The sequence below is a fragment of the Hemitrygon akajei genome, unplaced genomic scaffold, assembly GCF_048418815.1.
Source record: "Hemitrygon akajei unplaced genomic scaffold, sHemAka1.3 Scf000046, whole genome shotgun sequence".
Taxonomy (NCBI): domain Eukaryota; kingdom Metazoa; phylum Chordata; class Chondrichthyes; order Myliobatiformes; family Dasyatidae; genus Hemitrygon; species Hemitrygon akajei.
In genome coordinates this window covers 5333405-5356130 of record NW_027331932.1, presented here as the reverse complement: position 1 = coordinate 5356130, position 22726 = coordinate 5333405, and the positions used below count along the sequence as shown (strand labels likewise).

Genomic DNA, 22726 nt, shown 5'->3' with positions numbered 1-22726 from the left:
TCACACTCTCCCAATGTCAAGCAGAGTGACGCTTCCTCTCTCCATGCCTGCCCTGTGATGAGGAGCGGGTGAAGTTGGCGGATGATGTCTCACCTCTTCTGCTGGTCAACAATTCACAGATTTGAGCCTTGGTTTCTTTGACAGATCTGTACTTCGTTTCTATCTCAGTGAACTGGTGATGGAGATCGCCGTGCATTTGATTAAGAATTGACAGATTAGAGTTGAGCTCAGAAAGCTTGGATTGAAGGGTTGAGTTTAACTCATGGTAGTTTTGGTCGGAGGGGATCTCTGACTGACGAATTTGTGATACTGAGAGAGATGGTGAAGGATGTTTAGCGTTTACAGTGACACGTGAGTCAGCGTCTCGCTACTGAAGGGTCACAGAGAGTGTTGTGTCAGTATCACGGTGAAGGGTGTCACAGTGAAGGATGTGCTGATGGCACAGTGAGAGACGTCGGCGCCATCTTGAGAGGCGTGTCTGTGTCACTCTGAGGGGTTATCAATGCGCTGGTGAAGGTTTTGTTGTCGTTACAGTGGGGTCTGTGTCAGTATCGTGGCGATGATAGATTCCCTGTCTCAGCGCGGGGCATGTCCGAGTTGCTGTGAGGGACGTGTCGGTGTCACTGTGATAGGAGTTTCTGTGCCCCGGCGAGAGGTGTGCCGGGTCACAATGAAGAGGAGGGAAATGTCAGAGTGAGGGGTCTGGTAGTATCTGTGTAATTTGTGGGTGCTGGTCTCATTGAGAGGACTGTGTCTGTGTCTCTGTGAGTGGCATGTCATGGCAACGGTGTGTGTCCGGTTATCACGCTGAGGTGTGTGTCCGTGTGATGAAGAGGAGTATGTCGGTGTCATTGTGAATTTAGGTATCGGCATCATGCTAAGGGATTTGCCTGAGTCATTGTGAGATGTGGGTAATTGCTTCAGAGAGCGGCGCAGTGTTCGGTAATTGCCTCAGTGAACGGTGTTATGTTGAGGGGCGCTAATGTCTCTGTGGGGGTGTTGCAGTGACGTGTGTGTCCATGTCACGGTGCGGAGCTGGGCGGGTCACGTTGAGGAGCCTGTGGGTGTCAGTGGCGTCTCAGTGTCACGGTGAAGGGCGTGTCGCTGTCACTGTGAGATGTGATTCGGAGTCGCCTTGAGATAAGTTCTCTGCGAGAGATCCGGCCGGGAAATCTCAGATATAGTGGATTCAGCAGTTGAGTTTAACTCATGGACTCGTAGTCGACATTGGCGTTCGGTCCCTTTAATCTCCTGATATTCTTCGCAAAGGAGTTTGCAGTTTCGGTCAGAGGTGATCTGAGATGGTGACGGATGTTTGGCGTTTGCAGTGTGTCAGGGTCAAGCTGCTGAGCGGGTCACGGAGAGTGCGGAGTCAGTGCCACGATGTGGGTATTATAGCGCAAGGTGTGCTGGTGGCACAGTGAGGGGCGTCGGCGCCCCCGTGAGGTACGTGTCTGGGTCACGCTAAGGGGTATATCAGGGAACCAGCGAGGTTTTTGTTGGTGTCACGATTGGAGCTGCGTCAGTATCGCGGTGATGGTTGATTCACTATCACAGTGAGTCGGTGTTTCAGTCAGAGTCGAGTTGCTGTCATTGTGACAGGTGTTTCTGGGTCCATGTGAGAGGTGTACCGGGTCACATCGCGGTGTATCTCTATGTCACGGTGAGAGATATGTCGGGGTCACAGTGCGAGGATTTTGTTGTTGTCGCAGTGTCGTCGGTGTCATAATGTCCGGTGTATTGGTGTGGCAGTGGAAAGAAAAAGTCGATGTCAAGGCGAGGGAAATGTCAAAGAGGGGGATTGGTAGTGTCAGGGCGGGTGGAGTATCTGTGTAATGTGTGGGTGCTGGTCTCATTGAGAGGAGAGTGTCTGTGTCACCGTGACAGGCATGTCATGACCACGGCGTGTGTGAGATTGCCACGCTGAGGTGTGTGTCGGTGTGATGGAGAGGACTAACTCAGTGTCATTGTGAATTTAGATGTCGCTATCACGGTGAGGGTTTGCCTGTGTCAGGGTGAGGTGTGGGTAATTATCTCAGTGAGCGGTGCATCGGTGTTATGTTGAGGGGCGATACTGTCTTTGTGGGGGTGTTGCAGTGACGTGTGAGTCCATGTCACGGTGCGGAGCTGGGCGGGTCACGTTGAGGAGCCTGTAGGTGTAGGTGGTGTCTCAGTTTCACGGTGAAGGGCGTGTCAGTGTCACTATGAGGTGTGTTTCGGAGTCGCCTTGAGACAGGTTCTCTGGGAGAGATCCGTGTGGGAAATGTCACATATCTTAACTGATGGAGTGGTGATGGGTCCTGTTCATTTTCTAAATTTCTTCCCAAAGGTCTTTGTAGTTTCGGCCAGAGGTGATCTGAGATGGTGAAGGATGTTTGGTGTTTATAGTGTGTCAGCGTCACGCTACTGAGCGGGTCACGGAGAGTGGTCTGTCAGTGTAACCGTAAGGGTGTTACAGTGAGGGGAGTGTTGGTGCCCCAGTGAGGGGCGTCGGCGCCACCGTGAGCTACGTGTCAGGGACACGTTGAGGGGTATATCAGTTTACCAATGAGGTTTTGTTGTCACGATGGGAGCTGCATCAGTATCGCGGTGATATTTGATTCCCCGTCACACCGAGTCGGTGTTTCAGTGAGAGACGTGTTGCTCTCACTGTGATAGGTGTTTCTGGGTCCATGTGAGAGGTGTACCAGGTCACATCGCGGTGTATCTCAATGTCACGGTGAGAGATACGTCGGGGTCACAATGCGAGGTGTGACGGTGTTGCAGTGAGGCACTCGTCGGTGACATACTGTATTGGTGTGACAGTGGAAAAATGTCGATGCCACCGTGAAGGGTGTGTCTGTGTCACGGGGAAGGATCTGTTCTGGTAACGGCGGATGTGTCGGTTTCACAGTCAGTGTAGTGTTGTTGTCACGGTGAGGACTGAGTGGGTGACGCTCTGAGGGGCTTCTCGGTGTTACGGTGCGGGATGTGTCTTTGTGACGGTGAGGGTTATGTCGGTGTTTCGGTGGAGTGGCTTTTGCTGTTATGAGAAGAGATGAGTCGGTTTCAAAGAGATGGACGTGTCGGTGTCACAGTGAGGGATGTGTGCACGTCACAGTGCGGGACGCTTCGGCACCACGTCGAGAGGCGTCTCAGTGTTACAGTGAATCGTTATTATATTAGGTTGTGTGTTGGTATCAGGTTGAGGGATATGTCGGTATCATGTTGAGGGATGTGTTGGTGGGGGTTGTGTCGGTGTCACGGTGAGGGGTGTGTCGTGGTCGTACTGAGAGACCCGTCAGTACCACAGTGAGGGGTGTGTTGATATCGCCGTAAAGGGTGTTTCTGGGAAATGTTGGGAATGTGTCGCTGTTACAGTGGCTATTTTTATTCTCTGCGGTTTGGTCGTTGCGACCGGAGTGAAACTCACCATGAATCCTCCAGCAGATACCCGTGATAAAGAGGGTCGCTGTTAAGACGCAGATTAGCCATATGCTTGAGTCTGATCTGTCTCTCCCTGTGGGTCGTTCTCTGCCCATGTCGGCTGTGGAAAGATCGTTCCTTGTCTTTGTCAATCCATCGTCATATTCCCTGATCCGCCCCACCCCTGTTCCTCCCACCCTCTGAGTTCAGTTCACTCTCTTTTGCTCATGCAGAGCAGTGAGCGTAAATCACAGAACAAAACTGACCCCTTGACCCGAAAATTTTACTTTACCAATTATATTTCATACCTAAATAGTTTTTACAGACAAAATGTTCATCTCGTTCTAAACCCTGCTCATCCACGTTCCCGTCAAAGAGCCAATGAAACGACTCTATCGATTTTCCATCACCACCACCCCTGGCAGCACATTCCTGTCCCCCACGATCTCTGTGTAAACAAAATCTTGCCCCGCACCTGTTCTGAAAAGATACGCACTCGCCAGTTCCATTCCATGGTATTAGACATTTCTCTCTGGGGGAAGAAATGCCCCAGTTGCCTGGCCTATCTCTGTCTCTCGTCATGATAGAGACCTGTATCAACTCTCCCTTCAGTCTGAGATGCATATGAAATAACATATGAAATCCACACATATCGCATGAATGTCTTTTACTGATATTGACATCCACTTGATCTCTTTCTATCTTGTACATGCAGTCTGTGTTTTGTGCCGTGTGTGTCCTTTGGTTTTGTGTTTGGCACCTTTGTCCTGCAGTAACGCAGACTCGTTTGTCTGTATTCATGGGTATTCATGTCTGTTTGAATTGCAATGCAACTTGTATTGAATTGAAACCGTCTCTTCTGTACCGGTTTCACCTTCTTTGAAAGGGAATTAAAAAAAACACATATCCGAAGCCCCTTTCACTGCATCTCGCCTCATCTTCCCCACCCTGCTTCCATTCTGACTCACAGAACCATGCTCAGCGCAAGAGAACTGACCGGCGAGACTTTCCTCACTCCGAAACCTCCGTGAATCGCTGCTGTTTAATGTGCGCTCGCCCACCCGTGTGAGCGACATTTACCTGGCTCCTGATCGCTTCCTGGCGACGCCAAAACCATATGTCTGTCTGACTCAAACCCAGATAGAGGCACACTCCATACCATCCTATGTACTCTCCCGGAGTCAGACACAGAGTGAGGCTCCCTCCGCAACAATCCATCACACAATTCCCTGATCAGGCATGGAGCGCAGTTTCTTAGAAATTGTCTTATCACTCACTCCCGGGGTCACAGAAGAAATGAATCTCCCTACACATTCTCATCGCATTTAACGGGAGTTCGACATTGAGTGAAACTCCCTCCACACAGTCGCATCACGGACTGTCAGGGTCCAGCCATCAGAAGATCCATCCACACCTTCTCATATCACACTCTTGGATACAGATATTTTGTGAAGCTCCCCTCTCTGGGCTGAATTGAGGCACTCACTACCGCTGTCAGAGACAGATCGAATCTCCCTCCCCTACCCACCCTCACCAATCCCCAGTCATCTCGGAGTTTGCGTGTCCCTCATAGATCGTGTGTGTGTGTGTGTGTGTGTGTGTGTGTGTGTGTGTGTGTGTGTGTGTGTGTGTGTGTGTGTGTGTGTGTGTGTATGTGAACGGATGTGTCGCGCAAGGCAGATGACGGAATGGGAGGGATACAGGTCCATAATTCCATCAACGTTGTGTCACAGGTAGACAGGGTGATAAAGAAATCTTTTGGCACATTGACCTTCATAAATCAATGCTCTGAGTATAGGAGATGAGACGTTACGTTGAACTTGTCTGAGTGATTGGTGAGACCCAATTTGAAGTATTGTGTGCAGTTTTGGTCACCCATCTACAGGGAAGATGTAAAGAAAGTTGGAAGGGTTCAGAGAAAATTTACAGGGGTATCGCTGGGTCTGGCGGATCTGAGTTACAAGGACAGATTAAATAGGGTAGGACTGTACTCTGTAGAATGTAGAAGACTGAGAGGTTATTTGACAAAGGTAAACAAAATCATGAGGGGTATGAATAAGGGAAACGCAAGCAGGTTTTTGCCAAATAGAATAATTGGGTCTGCAAACAGAGGTCGCAGTTCAAGGTTAGAGTTTGTTTGTGTACAATGTAGCCCCAGGAACATGGACATACATTTCTTATTCCTTATTTCCACCCATAACGCCTCACTTAGACGAATTCTCTTGTCTGTCCTGAATGTGCACTGCGGTGAAATTTTCTCTGCATGATAATGTCACCCCTCCTTCTTTAACCCCTTCCGCTTTTTGATGTCTGAAAATAGGGAACTTTTTAAAATCGAAGCAAGAGGTGGAGGGGGAAGAAGTAAAGGCATCTCGTAGAGAAGCCTTTTTTTTTAACTGATCGGGGAAAAGAGTCTAGATTGCGCAGGCGGGAGACTGAGCGAGCCGAAGCTTTTTTTAAAAAAAAGACAACCATATACTGAGGCCATCGTCGGGGTGGACTGAGGCACAGTGGGACGGCTCTGGCTCGACAGGCTTCGGCGGGAACAGGCAGAGGCGAGGTTTGAACGGGACACGACAGCGCAGGCGCGTGAACGTCGGCCCGTGAGGCAGCGGGAACATTTAAAAAGCGAGCAGAGGCTGAGGACGAGCTTCTCTCAAAGTGAGGTAAGGCCGGTTCAGTTCCTTTTATTAATTTAATTAACTTAGGAGCAGGTAATGGAAGCATCAGTTAGGGCAGTTCAGTGCTTCGTTTGCAGTATGTGGGATGACAGGGCGAGCACAATTGGCCCTGATGACTACCCCTGTAAAAGGTGCATTCAGCTGCAGCTCCTGACAAACCGTGTTAGGGAGCTGGAGCTGGAGCTGGAACTGTATGAACTTCTGATCATTCGGGAGGTACAGGCAGAAATAACCAGGAGTGACAGGGAGATAGTCACCCCTAAGAGTCAGGAAACAGGTACCAAGGTAATTGTCAGGAGAGGGAAGGGGAATAGACAGGAGGAGCAGAGAACCCCTGTGGCCGTTCCCATCAACAGTAAGTATATCGTTTTGGATACTGTTGGTGGGGAAGACCTACTAGGGAATAGTTGCAGTGCAAACACGAGGTAATCTGCAGATGCTGGAAATTCAAACAACACACACAGAATGCTTGTCAAACTCAGCAGACCAGGCACCATCTATAAGGAGAAGCAATGTCGACGTTTCGGGCCGAGATCCTTCGTCAGGACAAAAGGTCTCGGCCCGAAACGTCGATAGTTTCGACGTTTGGCCTGCTGTGTTCCACCAGCATTTTGTGTGAGTACGTGCAGTGGTTGTGTCTCTGGCACCGAGACTGGACGCTCAGCTCAGAAGGGAAGAACGGAAAAGAAGAGAGCATTAGTGATAGGGGATTCGATGGTTAGGGGGACAGTTAAGAGGTTCTGCGGAAGGGATCGAGAATCCCCGATGGTCTGTTGCCTCCCGGGTTCCATGGTCCGTGATATCTCGGATCCAGTTTTCAGTATTCTCAAGAGGGAGGGCGAGCAGCCGGATGTCGTGGTCCATGTAGGGACAAATGACGTGGATAGGAAGAGCGAGGAGGTCCTGAAAGTTGAATTTAGGGAGTTAGGTGACAAGTGAAAGGACAGGACATCCAGGAGAACAATCTCAGGATTCCTCCCAGTGCCACGTGCAGACGGGTTTAGAAATAGTAAAATAGCGCAGATCAACACGTGGCTGAAGACACGGTGCAGGAGGGAAGGCTTCAGATTTATAGATAATTGTACAGATTTCCAGCGAAGCTGTGACCTGTTCCGGTGGGACGGTATACATCTGAACTGGAGGGGGACAAATATTGTTGCAGATAGCTTTGCTGGAGAGGCTCCTGTGGATTGAAACAACAAACTGTAGATGCAAGGGGGGAGAGGAACCAGAGTGTAGGAACAGATGTATGAAAGAAGGAAGAAAAAGAAGATAGTTAAGTTGTTTGCACCGTTAGAGATGGACAGTGAATAAGAGGTGGAACATTTCTTAAATGCATTTATTTTAATGCTAGGAGTATTGTGGATGAGCTTCGAGCATGGACTGATAGAGGATGTCGTATCTTCCGAAAAACATCAAGATTGATAAGTCCCCAGGGCCGGACGTGATATACCCCAGGTTGCTATGGGAGTGAGAGAAGAGATCGCTGGAGCAGTAGCTTTCATCTTTGTATCCTCTTTGGCCAGAGGGAAGGTGCCGGAGGATTGGAGAACGGCAAAAGTAGTTCCTTTTTTAAAAAAAAAGTAATAGGGAGAATCCTGGGAACCACAGACTGGTGAGTCTTACGTCGGTGCAATGTAAACTATTGGAAAGGATTCCTGAGGATAGGATCTACGAGCATTTGGAGATGTACAATCTACTCAAGGATAGTCAACATGGCTTTGTGAAGGGAAGATCGTGCTTCACGAGCCGAACTGAGCTTTTTTTGAAGAGGTAACAAAATAAATTGATGTGGGTAGGGTGGTAGATGTGGTCTACATGGATTTTAGCAAGACATTTGACAAGCTCCCCACGACTCATCCGGAAAGTCACAATACAAGGGATCAGTGAAACCTTGGTTGTTTGGATAAAAAATTGTCTTACAGGAAGAAAGCAGAGGGTAGCAGTGAAAGGAAAGTATTCTGGCTGAAGGTCGGTGACTAGAGGAGTGCCGCTAGAATCTGTCCCGGATCCCATGCTATTTGTGATTCCTATAACTGACCTGGATGTAGAGGCGGAAGGAAGGGTGAGTGAGTTTGCGGATGACACGAAGATTTGAGGAGTTGTGGATGGAGCTACAGGTTGTCGAAGGCTACAAGAGGATATAGACAGGATGCAGAGTTGGGCAGAGAAGTGGCAGTTGGGGTTCAATCCGGACAAGTGTGAGGTGATGCATTTCGGAAGGACAAACCAGAAGGCTGAGTACAGGGTTAGTAGTCGGTTAATTGAGAGTGTAGATGAGCAGAGGGACCTTGCGGTTTAAATGTGTACATCCCTCAAGGACGCTGCAGAGGTAGACAGGATAGTTAAGAACGCCTATGGGATGCTGGGCTTCATTGACTCGGGGATTGAGTTCAAGAATAGAGAGGTCATGTTGCAACTCTACAAATCTCTGGTGAGACCGCACTCAGAGTATTGTGTTCAATTCTAGTCACCTCATTATACGAAGGTTGTGGAAGCTATGGAGAGGGTGCAGAGGAGATTTACCAGGGTGTTGCCTGGATTGGGAAACAATTCATATGAGGCAAGGTTAGCAGAGCTGGGACTTTTCTCTTAGTAGCGTAGAAGGATGATAGAGGACCTGATAGAGGTCTACAAGATTATGAGAGGCATAGATAGGGTGGATAGCCAGCGCCTGTTTCCCAGGGCATGAATAGCAAGCTCCAAACGCATTTGTACAGAATTATGGGAGAGAGGTGTAGGGATCAAGGGTAACTTTTTTTTTTACACAGTTGGTTGTGGGTGCCTGGAATAACTTGCCAAGGATGATGGAGGCTAAAACATTAGGGGTTTTTAGAGCCTCTGGACAGGCACATGGATGAAAGTGTAAAATAGAGGGTTACGGGGTAGTGTGGGATTAACATTTTTCGGAACATATGGGGCGCCAGAACATCGAGGGCTGAAGGGCCTGTACTGTTCTGCATTATTCTAGTGTCTAGAATACTGGGCTATAGCCCTCTGTATCTCCCACGTTTTCATTGACGACTTCACCTCTGTGAGATTTAAACCTCTCCATGTCCAGCGCATGCTGCCTTTCTCGACATGCTGCGAGTGATTGCGCATGCGGGATAGATCTTAGCATCCAGGGGCGGGTCCTCAGCACTCACAGGCTTGCTTGTTAATTTCACTGCTGAACACACGTCACCACCTGCTATATCATTACCAAGAAGGACATCCACGCCGTCTCTCGGTAATTCTGACCGCACCCCTACTTCGACTGGTGCAGAAAGCAGGTCACACTTTTAGATCTGTCGCTCCAAATCACATCCTTGAATAACATCAGCGAGCAGTTTACCTTTAAATTCCAAAACAAACTGTAATTGATTCACAGGCACCTTGTTAACAACCCATTGTTCCTTCAGCATAGTATCCCAGAACACAATGTCGGGGTCAAACACAGCGCTAAGATCCCTCCAACTCTCCGCCCCACTCACCTCTCAACGTAGCCTGTGAATCCGTTCCTGTGAACTGCCTGTTGGCGTCGGTCTGGTTCTCGGCCATCTTGTCGGGTCTCCGAGCCAAGGAGAGGGATGGAACCGTCGACAGAGGAAACCCGTAGCGGCAGGCCGTTGTCCACAAACACCTGATGACAAGCGGATGAAGAGAGGGACCGTGAAAAGGGGAGGAAGTGCGGGGAGGAGAGAGATTGACGGTGTATGAGAAGGCGGTCGAGAGAGATGAGAGTGACGGGAGGGGTAGAAATAGAAGGGGAGTAGCGATTTAAATAGTGATTGGGGAAGAGTGTAGAGAATAGGAGACAGAGAGGGAAGGAATGGATAGAGGGGTGTAGAGCGGAATGGCAGGTGTGAGAAACGAGGGAATGACGGAGATATTTGTGTCATCCATAGAAGGCCTCGACTGTGCTGAGGACTTGCAACCCCACCACCACCCCATCCCTGCCGCTCCACCCACCCCCGCCCCCCATTTGGGTCCTGGATTTCGGTCCCACTGCTCCTGCTCAGCGCCAGGGTTTCAGACATCAGACTATCTGTCTGCGGGAAATACCCCCAACACACAGCGAGGTGAGTGACCCGCCTCCCTCCGAGTGAGGGTAAACAACTACCCTCGAAACTCGTAACCCCCGTAACCATTCCATTCCTCATCTGCCGTCTCCGCCAATCCCACCCTCGCACCTCACCCGCTCCTCCTCTCCCTCTCACGATTCTCCCTTCCCCACCACCTCCCTACCTCCAGCCGCTCCAGAAGACTGCGAGTGTGTGTGTCTGAAAGCCGCTGCGTTGTATCCGGAAGAGGAAGCAAGGGGAGGCGAGCAGTGGGCAGGGACGGAGTGGTGACATTGCACACACGGCAGGAACCGCATGACAGGACGATTCACACAGAACTGTGGAGAGGCTCAGAACCGAGGGATCAATGGCGTTTGGAAAAGGGAGTAAAACCTGGTGTCAACCCTCCCCCATTCTCCTCACCAATCCAGGTGAACAGAGAGAGGGAGATCTATAGAGGAGGGCATGGGATGAGGTCGGGGATATGGAGGGCTGTTGGTTATGGAGCGGTATACGCAAACAGAGAGTTGTGTCGGTGAGTTTGGGAGTGAGGGAGAAGGGTGCAGTGGAGCAAAGAGGTGACAGAGTTGGGAGGAGTTTAGTGGAGGGAGGGTGTGAAGGAGAGGGGGAGTATTTTGTGGAAGGACGGGGTTGTCGGTGACGGGCAGTCGGTGTAGGGTATTGTGGAGTGGATGTATACGGCAGAGGAGTCAGGTGATCATGGATATGATCCGTGGTGCAAGGAAGGGTGGATGACTAGGCACCCCGTCTTCAGCGATCTCTGTTTGCGCACAACGTCAGAATATTCTTCAGGTGTTAGGCGCCGGCGATCAACCTGGTAGGGATCTGCAGATCTGTGCCCACCAACAGACTGGATCTAAATGGAGAGAAAATTAAAATATCATTTTTTTAAATTGCATTTGGGAGAACTCCTGCAGGATTCCCTTAAGGTTAACTTTTAAGTTGAATTGGTGGTGAAGAAGGCAAATGTGATGATAACATGCATTTCGAAAGGAATAGAACATATAAATAAAATGAATATTGAGACTTTTAAGGCACTGGCGGAGCCTCATTCGGAGCGTTGTAGGCATTTTCTGGCCCCTTTTCGAGGAAAGGATGAGTTTACATTGGAGAAGGTTGAAGGGCGGTTCACACGAATGATGCCGGGATTGAATGGCTTGTCATATGGCGAACATTTCATGGCTCCGGGCCTGTACACACTAGAATTTAGAGGAATACGACGTGAATAAAGGTCGTCCCTCCATTCTGAGACTGTATCCTCTGGTCTTTGACTCTTAACAGCACAGGGCAAGTCCTCTCCACATCCACTCTCGCAAGACCTTTCACCATTCGAGAGGTTTTAATGAGGTCACCCCTCATCCTTCTGAATTCCATTGAATACCGACCCAGAGCCATCACACATTCTTTATATGACAAGCCTTTTATTCTCGGAATAATATTCCTGAACCTCCTTTAAACTTTCTCCAGTTTCCGCACAACCTTTGTAAGATAAGCGACCCAAAACCGGTCACAGTAATCCACGTGAGGCTTCGCCGTTGTTTTATGATATCAGAAGTTTAAATCTTCGCGTTTATATTCCTTAGAAATAATTGCTCACATGGTATTGGACTTCCTGCTCACAGACTCAACATGCAAATTAACCTTCAGGAAATCCTGCACAAAATCTCCCAAGTCCCTGTTAGTGTTAGGCTCCGTTTGTGTTCTCCATTTTCTCTACAATTACAAAATCGACTACTCTTTCATTTCTTCTACCAGCATGCGTGGCATTTTAATTTCCGTCATTGTATTCATCTGCCATTTCTTTGACCATTCCCCTTATTTGTTCAAGTCTTCCTGTAGACTCTCTACTTCCTCAAAACTGCCTGTCCCTCCACCTATCTTCATATAATTTGCAATCTTTGCAACAAAGCCATCAATTCTGTTATCCAAATGATTGACACAGAATGTGAAAAGTATCGGCCCCAACACAGACCCCAGTGGAAAAGGATGAGTCACCGGCAGTCAGTCAGATAAAAAAGTCTCCCTTTATTCCCACTCTTTGCCTCCTGCCAATTAGCCACTGCTTTACCTATGCTAGAATGTTTCCTGCAATCCCATGAGCTCGCAGCTTGTTAATCAGCCTCTTTTGTCGCACCTTGTCAAAGGCCTTCTGACAATCCAAATAGCACGTCATTAACCGATTCTCTATTGACGACCTGCATATTATTTCATCAAAACTTACAACGGATTTGTCAGGCAGCATTTTCCCTGAAAGGAACTCCGGCCTATTTTATCTTGAGTCGCCAAGTAACCTGCGACCTCACCCTTAACAATGTTCTCTAATACCTTCCCAACCGCTGAGCTCAGACTAACTGGCCCAGCGTTCCCTTAACAATGGTCTGTAATACCTTCCCAACCGCTGAGCTCAGACTAACTGGCCTAGAGTTTCCTTAACAATGGTCTCTAATACCTTCCCAACCGCTGAGCTCAGACTAACTGGCCCAGAGTTTCCTTAACAATGGTCTCTAATACCTTCCCAACCGCTGAGCTCAGACTAACTGGCCTAGAGTTTCCTTAACAATGGTCTCTAATACCTTCCCAACCGCTGAGCTCAGTTTAACTGGCCTAAAGTTTCCTTAACAATGGTCTCTAATACCTTCCCAACCGCTGAGCTCAGTTTAACTGGCCTAGAGTTTCCTTAACAGAGGTCTCTAATACCTCCCCAACCGCTGAGAGACTAACTGGCCTAGAGTTTCCTTTCTTCCACATTTCCCCGTTCCTGAAGAAAGGAGAGTCATTTACAATTTTCATTTCTCCGGAACCATTCCAGAATCTAATGATTATTGAGAGATCATTACTAATGCCTCCTCGATCTCTTCTGCCACCTCTTTCAGAACCCAGGCGTGTGGACCATCAAGCCCAGCTGGCTCATCTACCTTCAGACCTTTCAGTATCGCAAGAACCTTCTGTCCAGTGATGGTAACTTTTCACTCTTCCGACACCCTGACACCTGTAACTTCCATCCTACTGGAAACGTCTTCCACAGTGAAGACTAGTGAAAACTACTGATCCAGTTCATCCGCCATTTCATTGTCGCCAATTACTAACTCTGCGGCATGATTTCCAGCTGTCCTATATGCAGTTTCGCCTCTCTTTTCCGTTTCTTCTATCTGAAGAAACTTTCGGCATCCTTTTTAATATGACTGCCTAGCTTATTTTCATATTCCATCTTTATCTCCTGAGTTACTTTTTAAATTGCCTTCTTTTAGATTTCAATACTTCTCAATCGTCCAACCACACTAATCTTTGCTCTATAATAAACCCTCAATGTCGCTCTGTTCTTGTCTTTGACTTCGCCTGTTAAGCACGATTGTGTCAGCTTTCCTTTGGAACAGATCTTCCACTCTGGGATGTACATGTCCTATTCTTTCCGAATTGCTTGCAGAAATTCCAGCCATTGATGTTCTGCCGTCATCCCTCCCTCTCTGTGCATTCAATTCTGGCCAACATTACCCTCCTGCCTCTGGAATTTCCTCTTTTTCCCCACTGATACATCTGAGTTGAGCTTCTTCCTCTCGAACTGAAGGACGGAACTTTTTCATATTATGATCACTTAACCCTCAGGGTTCTTCTACCTCAAGATCTCTGATCAGATATGGTTGACAGACCAACATCCAATCCAGAATACCTGGTTGGTACAACCACGAGCTGCTCTAAAAAGCCAAATCGCATGCAGTATAGAAATACCCCTCCTGGAATCCAACACCAACCTGATTTTCCCAATCTACCCGCATATTGTAGTTCCCCCATGACGATTGCAACATTGCCGTCTTGGCATGTATTGCCCGTGTTCTGTTGTACTTTGCAGGCCAGATCGTCACCTCTGCTTGTGTGTCTGTATATAATTCTGATCAGATGTATTTACCCGAGCATTTCTGTATCCCTAACCTCAATGATTCAACACCTAGCGACCCGAGGTCACTGCTGAAAGGACTCGGCCCGAAACCTCGTCTGTATTCTTTCCCGTAGATGTTGCCCGGTCTGCTGAGTTCTTCTAACATTTTGTGTCTGTTGCTTGGATGTCGTCTCTTTCTTACGACTTAATTTTATTTTTACCAACAGAGCTCAGACGCCCTCTCTGCATTCCTGGCTGTGCCTCCGACAGAATGTGTATCCCTGGGCATTAAGATCCCAGCAAAAATCTTTCAGCCATGATTCAGTGATGCCCGCAATTACATACCTGTCAATCTGCAACTATGCTGCAAGTTCAGCTTTGTGATTTGTTTACCGCGCACATTCTAAATCCACACATTCAGTCCTGTGTTCATCCTTTTCATTTTTTTTCTTTCACCCTTACCGATTCTGCCCACCTTTTAAGTTGCAGCTCAGCCGATTGGCTGCAATTTCCCCCAGTCATCAACCTCTCGCCAGTACACATTGCCTCTGTTTGTAAACCGCTGCCCTCATCGTCAGCACTATTTTCGGCCTTTCATTCAACTGTGTTGCATTGAAATGTGTGCTGCACAGGACACGAGTTGAACTGAGTTCAACCATATGATTCTGGACATCGTCTGAGGTCTTACAAACATCTACCTCCACAAATTCTCCATCTATTCTGGCAATCTGAGCCCTATCCTTCCGCAACTGTACAGTTTTCCTGGTTCTCGGCTCACTAGCACGCGGCACGAGCAGCAATCCTGAGATCACCACCCTGGACATCCTGCCCTTTAACCTAGCACCTAACTCCCTGTACTCCCTCCACATACGTCCTACCAATGGCACTAATATCCACATGGAACACGATTTCACTTGCTCTGCACTGGGCCTTGGACCAGCAGGACAACAGCAATGCTTACGTCACGCTGCGGTGTATTGGCAACAGCTCAGCGTTCAGCACAGTCATTTCCTCAGTTCTAATCAGCAAGCTCCAAATCCTGGGCCGTTGCATCTCCCTCTGCAAAATAATGTTTGATTTCCTCATCGTGAAACCACAGTCCGTGCAGATCGGTCATAACATTTCCCATCTACAGGTAGTGTTGAATTAGTAGAGAGGCTGCAGGTCATCTAGCGATTAGGAAAATGGTCAAAGTGCTGGCAGAAGGAATACAGTGCCTGGAAGTGTACTGTCATGCAATTTGCCAGAAGTAATTAATGCGCGGACTATTTCCTTAAAGACAACAACAAACCTCGGCTCAAAGGGACTTGGGAGTCCTGGTGCAGGATTCCCTCGAGGTTAATTTACAGGTGGAGTTAGTGGTGAGGAAGACAAATGCAATGTTCGCATTCATTTCCAGATGAGCAGAGTATAAGAGTAAAGGTTTATTTTCTAGGCTTGACAAGGCACTGGAGTGGTCACATTTGTTGTATTATGAGCAATGTTGGTCCCCTTAGAAAATAATGGATTTGCTGACAATGAAGTTGATACGACCAGAAGACAGTGCGAAGCATAAGGCTATTCAGTCGATCAAAACTGATTTGCCATTCCATTCACGGCTAATCCCGGCTCCCACTCAACTTACCTTCTCGCTGTTCTTTTGTTTCTCTCTTTTTTTGACGCCCTAACCAATCAGAAAGCTGTCATATTCCGCCTAATTCTACTCACGGCCTTGGGCTCCAGTATGGTTTGTGGCAAAGCATTCCACATTTTCGCTTCTATCTGGCGACAAAAACTCCTCTTTGTTTCTGTTCTGAAAGGCCGCCCTTTAATTTTGATATGTGCCTTCCAGTTCTGGATATCCCCACCACAGGAAACATCCTCTCCACATCCACCGTACCTCGCCACTTTCAACATTCGGTAGTTTCAACAAGATCACGAGATGGTAAAGCAAGATTGTTTAACCAATCTATTACAGTTTATTAAGCAGGTTACCCGGAAAGTGGATGAAGGGAAGACAGTGGATGCTGTCTACATGGACTTCAGTAAGGCCTTTGACAAGGTGCCGCATGGGAGGTTTGTTAGAAAGATACAGTCGCCAGGTATACATGGTGAGGTAGTAAATTGTATTAGACATTGGCTCAATGGAAGAAACCAGAGAGTGGTAGTGGAGGATTGCTACTCTGAGTGGAGGCCTGTGACCACTGGTGTGCCACAGTGATCAGTGCTGGGTCCATTGTTATTTATCATCTATATCAATGATATGTATGATAATGTGGTAAATTGGATCTGCAAATTTGCTGATGATACAAAGATTGGAGATGTAGTGGACAGTGAGGGAGGATTTCAAAGCTGAGAGGAGGATTTGGATCAGCTGGAAAAAAGGGCTGAAAAATATCGGATGGAGTTTAATACAGACAAGTGTGAGGCATTGCACTTTGAAAAGGCACACCAAGGTAGAACATACAAAGTAAATGGTAGGGCATTGAGGATTGTAGTAGAACAGAGGGATCTGAGAATACAGATAAATAATTCCCGGCAAGTGACGTCATTGGTAGATAAGGTTGTAAAGAGAGCTCTTTGTATGTTGGCATTTATAAATCTAAGTATTGAGTATAACAGTTGGAATGTTATAGTCAGGTTCTATATTACATTCGTGAGACCGAATTTAGAGTATTGTGTCCAGGTTTGGTCACCTAACTACAGGTAGGACATAAAAAGGTTGAAAGAGTGCGGGGAAGATTTACAAGGATGTCGCTGGGACTTGCGAAATTGAGTTACAGGGAAAAGTTTAATGGATTAAGAATTTATTCTCTGGAGCGTAGAATGATGGGTCTTTTGAAGAGCTACATAAAATTAGAGTGAATGCAAGTTGTCTTTTTCCACTGAGGCTAGCGGAGAGATAAAAAAGAAAGAGGACCTGTGTTAAGGGTGAAGGGTGAACAGTTTAAAGGAGACATGGTGGGGGGGAGGGTTTCTTCACACAGAGAATGGTGGGAGAATAGGCTGTCAGATGAAGTAGTAACTGCAGGCTCACTTATAACATTTAAGAAAAATATGGACCGGCACATGGATGGCAGGTGTGTGGAGGCATATGGTCCAGGCGCAGGTCAGTGGGAGTAGTCAGAAAAATAGATCGGCACAGCGAAGAATTGCCGAATGGCCTGTTTCTGTGCTATAATGTTCTAAGGGTCTATCGTTCGATCACCACGCATTCCTCTAATTTTCAATGCCTACAGTCCCAAAGTTGCCGACCGCTCCTTATATGTTGACCCCTTCATTTCCAGAATTATCCTCCTGAACCTCGTCTGGACTCTCCCCAATGACAACACATCCTTTATGCGATATGGGGCCCAGATCTGTTGCCAATACTCTAGGTGCGGCCTTCTTGTTTCCTTATAAAGCCTCAGCATTATATGTTTGTCTCTTTTTTATTCATTTCCCCTTGAAGTAAATACCCCATTGCATTTGCCTTCTTACCCCAGACTCAACCTATAAATTAAACTTTTGGGAGACTTGAACAAGGGGTCCACTCTTATGCCTCTACGGATCGCATTATTCCTTTGAGATACTGATGCATGTGACTTATGCTTCTCCATCACCAACTGCAGAATGAATTTAATCACACCTCTTCAGTAAACAGACTTCTGGCTTTTGACCCTCGCACTTACGATGCTGAGGATTCGGTTTGAGATATCGCTGACCCTGGCCCGCGGAAAGCCTCATTCCGTCCGGGAATCTCATTCCGGCACAGCGAGCCTCCAGTCTGTACCCCTAACGAACGAATCCCCTATCACCACAGCGTGTCTCTTCTTCCCCACTCCCTTCTGAGTCAAGAGGCAGACTCACTGCCAAACAGCCGACCACTGGGACCTCTCTCTGTTAGTTTGTATGCGCGACTGTATCCAAAGTGTTATACATTCTACTAATGATGATGACCACAGGGCTACACTGCACTGGCTCATTAACCGCTTTCCCCTGTCTCGCTGTCACCCAGTTTCCTGTGTCCTCCACCTTGGGTGTAACTGCCTCCCTATATGCCCTACCTATCACCCGGAAAGTCTCTAGAATTATTTGAATATCCCGGATGTTAGCATCTCAGAGGATCTATGGAGGGCCAAATACGTTAATCAGCTGCACTTTGACTCTCTCCACGATAGGTCCACAACGGGTGCAATCTCATTTGCCCTCCACTGAGCCTTGGACCATTGCACAACAGCAATAGTTACGTCAGGCTGCGGTTTATTGTCCATAGCTCAGCGTTCAGCACAGTCATTTCCTCAGTTCTTAAAAAACAAATTCCAGTTCTTACAAACTGGGGAGACTTTAAACTAGAATGGTTGGGGGTGGGAATCAAATTAAAGAGACTAGGAGAGAGGAGGTTAATTCACAAATAGAGAAAGCTAGCAGACAGTGTGTGAGGCGGGGATAGACAGGTGACAGAGATGGGGAGGGCTAAGACCGAAAATGTAGGAGAGAAGAAAGAAAAAGATAATAAAATTATTTGCACCGTAAGGGATAAAGAGAGAGTAAGAGGTAGAGAGTTTCCTAAATGAATCTATTTTAATGCTAGGAGCATTGTAACAAAGGTGGATGAGCTTAGAGCATCGATTGATACCTCGAAATATGATGTTTTAGCTAATAGTGAAAAATCGGTACAGGAGAGGTGTGATTGGCAACTAATTATACCTGGATTTTGTTGCTTCAGGTGTGATAGAATCGGAGGAGCAAGAAGGGGAGGTGTTGCATTGCTTGTCAGAGAAAATATTACAGCGGTGCTTTGGCAGGGTAGATTAGATGGCTCGGCTAGAGCGGCTATTTGGGTGCAACTGAGGAATGGGACGTGTAGTAACACTTATAGGGGTGTATTATAGACCACCTAATGGGGAGCGAGAATTGGAGGAGCAAATATTTAAGTAGATAACAGATATTTGTTGTAAGCACAAGATTGTGATTATGGGAGATTTTAATTTTCCACACATAGACTGGACAGTCCATTCTGTAAAAGGTTTAGAGAATTTAAAATGCGTGCAGGATAGATTTTTGCAGCAATACATAGAGGTACCAACTAGAGAAGGGGCAGTGTTGGATCTCCTGTTAGGGAAGGAGATAGGTCCAGTGACGAAGGTATGTGTTGGGGGGCACTTCGGGTCCAGTGATCAGAATGCCATTAGTTACAAAATAATTATGGAAAAGGTTAGGACTGGACCCAGGGTTGAGATTTTTGATTGGAGAAAGGTTAACTTTGAGGCGATGCGAAAGGATTTAGAAGTAGTGGATTGGGACAATTTGTTTTATGAGATGAATGTAATAGAGAAATGGCAGTCATTTAAAGGTGACATTTTGAGGGTACAGAATCTTTATGTTCCTGTCAGGTTGAAATGAAAGGTTAAAAGTTTGTGAGAACCATGGTTTTACAGGGATATTGGAAAATTGATTCGGAAAAGGGGAGAGATGTACTATAGATATAGGCAGCATGGAGTAGATGAGGTGCTCTAGGAATATAAAGAATGTAAATAGAATATTAAGAAAGAAATTAGTAAAGCTAAAAGAAGATTCGAGGTTGTTTTGGCAAGTCACGTGAAAATAAATCCAAAGGGGTTCTACGGTTATATTAATAGCAGAAGGATAGTGAGGGATAAAATTTATCCCTTAGAGAATCAAATTGGACAGCTATGTGTGGAGCCAAAAGATATGGGGGAGAATTTGAACAATCTCTTTTCTTCAGCATTTACGAAGGAGAAGGATATTGAATAGTGTAAGGTAAGGGAAACAAGTAGGGTAGTTATGGAAACTATGATGATTAAAGAAGACGAAGTACTGGCGCTTTTAAAGAATATAAAAGTGGATTAGTCTCCAAGTCCTGACAGGATATTCCCTGGGACATTGAGGGATGTTAGTGTAGGTATAGCAGGGGCTCTGACGGAAATATTTGAAATGTCATTAGAAAGGGAGCAACTTGACCCTGAGGGTCCTTCTACCTGAAACTCTCTAATCAGATAAACATCCAGTCCAGAATAGCTGATCCCCAGTTGGGTTCAACTACGGGCTGCTCTGAAAAGCCAAATCGTCCGCTGTCTAGAAATACCCCTCCTGCCATCCGGCACCAACCTGACTTTCCCAATTTACCTACATATCGTAGTTCCCCCATGTCGATTGCAGCGTTGCCCTTTTGGCATGTGCTTTCTGCGTCCCGTTATGCTTTGGAGGCCATTTCCTTACCACTGTTTGTGTGTCTGCATACAATTCTGATCAGATATTTTTACCCGAGCATTTCCGTATCCCTACCCTCAATGATTCAACACCTAGCGACCCTAGGTCACTGATGAATGGACTTGGCCCGAAACGGCGGCTGTATTATTTCCCATAGATGCTGCCCGGCTTGCTGAGTTCTTCCAGCACTGTGTCTGCTGCTTGGATGGCATCTCTTTCTTCCGACTTAATTCCATTTTTACCAACAGAGCTCAGACGCCCTCTCTGCATTCCCGGCTGTGCCTTCGGCAGAACGTGTATCCTTGGGCATTAAGTTCCCAGCTACAATCTTTCAGCCATGATTCAGTGATGCCTGTGACATCGTACATGCCTACCTGCACATGTGCTGCAAGTTCATCGTTGTGTTTTAGTTAGAGTGCGCATTCAAATTCAACACCTTCTGACCTGTATTCTTCCTTTTCGATATTGTCCACCTTATACGTTGCAGCTCATCCGATTAACTGCCATTTCCACCAATCAATAGGCTCTCCTTACCACACATTGCCTCTGGTCGTAAACCAGTCACCTCATCGCCAGCACTATTATCGGCTTCCCTACATGTTTTTTTTTACATTGGAATCTATGCAGCTCAGGACACGAGTTGCACTGTGTTCAACCAAATGATTCCGAACATCGTCTGAGGTGTTACAACCATCTGCCTCCACAAATTCTCCATAATCTGTTCCGGCAATCTGGCTCCCATCCCTCTGCAAACCGGTTCAAACCGATAACTGTCAACTGTACAGTTTTCCTGGTTCTGGGCTCACTAGCGCGCGGCCTGAGCAGCAATCCTGAGATCAATACCCCGGACATGCTGCCCTTTAACTCAGAACCTAACTCGCTGTACTCCCTCCTCATGCGTCCTATTCATGGCAATGATACCCACAAGGATCACCATTTGTCTTGTTCTGCTCTGGGCCTTGGACCATCTGGACAATAGCAATGCTTACGTCACGCTGCGGTTTCTTGGCAACAGCTCAGCGTTCAGCACAGTCATTTCCTCAGTTCTCATCAACAAGCTCCAAATCCTGAGCCGTTGCATCTCCCTCTGCAAAATAACGTTTGATTTCCTCATCGTGAAACCACAGTCCGTGCAGATCGGTCATAACATTTCCCATCTACAGGCAGTGTTGAATTAGCAGAGAGGCTGCAGGTCTTATACAGAGAGGGAAAATGGGAAAAGTAAGGGCAGATGGAATACAGTGCCTGGAAGTGTATGGTCATGAAAATTACTGGAAGAAATAAAAGTATAGACTATTTTCTGAAAGAAAATCAACAATCTACGGCGCAAAGGGATTTGGAATTCCTGGTGGAGTCTCTCAATGTTAATTTACAGGGGAAGTCGGTAGTGAGGAAGGCAAATGCAATGTTCGCATTCATTTCCACATGACAAGAATATAAGAGTGAAGATTTATTTTTGAAGTTTTACAAGGCACTGCAGAGGGTTCATGTGTGGCATTCTGAGCAACGTTGGTGCCCTTATATAAAATGGATTTGCTGAAATTGGAAATCACACGAGCAGAAGACATATGCTAAACATTAGGCTATTCCGCCCATCGAAACTGCTTTGCTATTTCGTTCATGGCTGATCCCGGATCACACTTAATCCCATACACCTGCCTTCTCGCAGTATAATTAGATGCCCTGACCAATCAGAAAACTGTGAAGTGGTTTTTGGCAGAGCACTCCGCCTATTCGCTTCTCTCTGAATACAAACCCCCTCTTTGCTTCTATTCTAACATGTCGCCCCGCAATTCTGAGTATGGGCCTTCTAGTTCTGGACATTCCGACCACAGGATACATCCTCTCCACATCCACCCTGTCTAGTCCTCTCAACCTTCGGTAGTCTCAACAAGATCATCACGCATTCTTCTAAATTCCAGTAGGTACAGGCCCAAAGTAGCCGAGCGCTCCTTATAGGTTAACCCTTTCATTTCCAGAATTATCCTCGTGAACCTCGTCTGGACTCTCTACGCCGACAACACGTCCTTTCTGCGATGTGGGGCCCAAATCTGTTGCCAATACTCCAAGTGCGGCTTGTTGTTGCCTTATAAACCCTCCCCGTTATCTCCTTGTTTTTTTTTATTCGTTTCCCCTTGAAGTAAACGCCAACATTGCATTTGTATTCTTACCCCTGATTCAACCAATACATTAAACTTTTGGAGTCTTGAACAAGGGATTCTAAATCCCTCTGCAGCTACTCCACAATTGTATTATTTTCTGCCCGATTGCTCCTTTTCCCAAAAGGCATGATCATACATTTCCCAACACCGTATTCCATACGTCACTTTCTTCCCATTTTTCCAGTTTGTCTAAGTCCTGTTGCAATCACATTGCTTCCTCAGCACTACCTACCCCTTCACCTATCTTTGTATCATCCGCATATTTTGTCAGAAAGCCATCCAAATCATTATCCAAGTAATTGTCAAACAATAGGAAAATAGTGGTTCGAATACTGACAGCTGAGGAAC

The 22726-nt window shown here is 46.9% G+C and overlaps 1 protein-coding gene across 1 annotated transcript in view; it reads right to left on the bottom strand.

Annotated features, from left to right (window-relative positions):
• LOC140720738 (uncharacterized) overlaps positions 1–22726 on the bottom strand; it is a 44251-nt gene that overhangs the window by 5237 nt on the left and 16288 nt on the right. The window contains exons 4-5 of the mRNA XM_073035567.1: positions 9560–9708; positions 3413–3526 (exon numbers count right to left, since the gene is read on the bottom strand). Of these exons, the coding sequence (XP_072891668.1) occupies positions 3413–3526; positions 9560–9708 (263 nt within the window). The remainder of the gene's footprint in view (positions 1–3412; positions 3527–9559; positions 9709–22726) is intronic.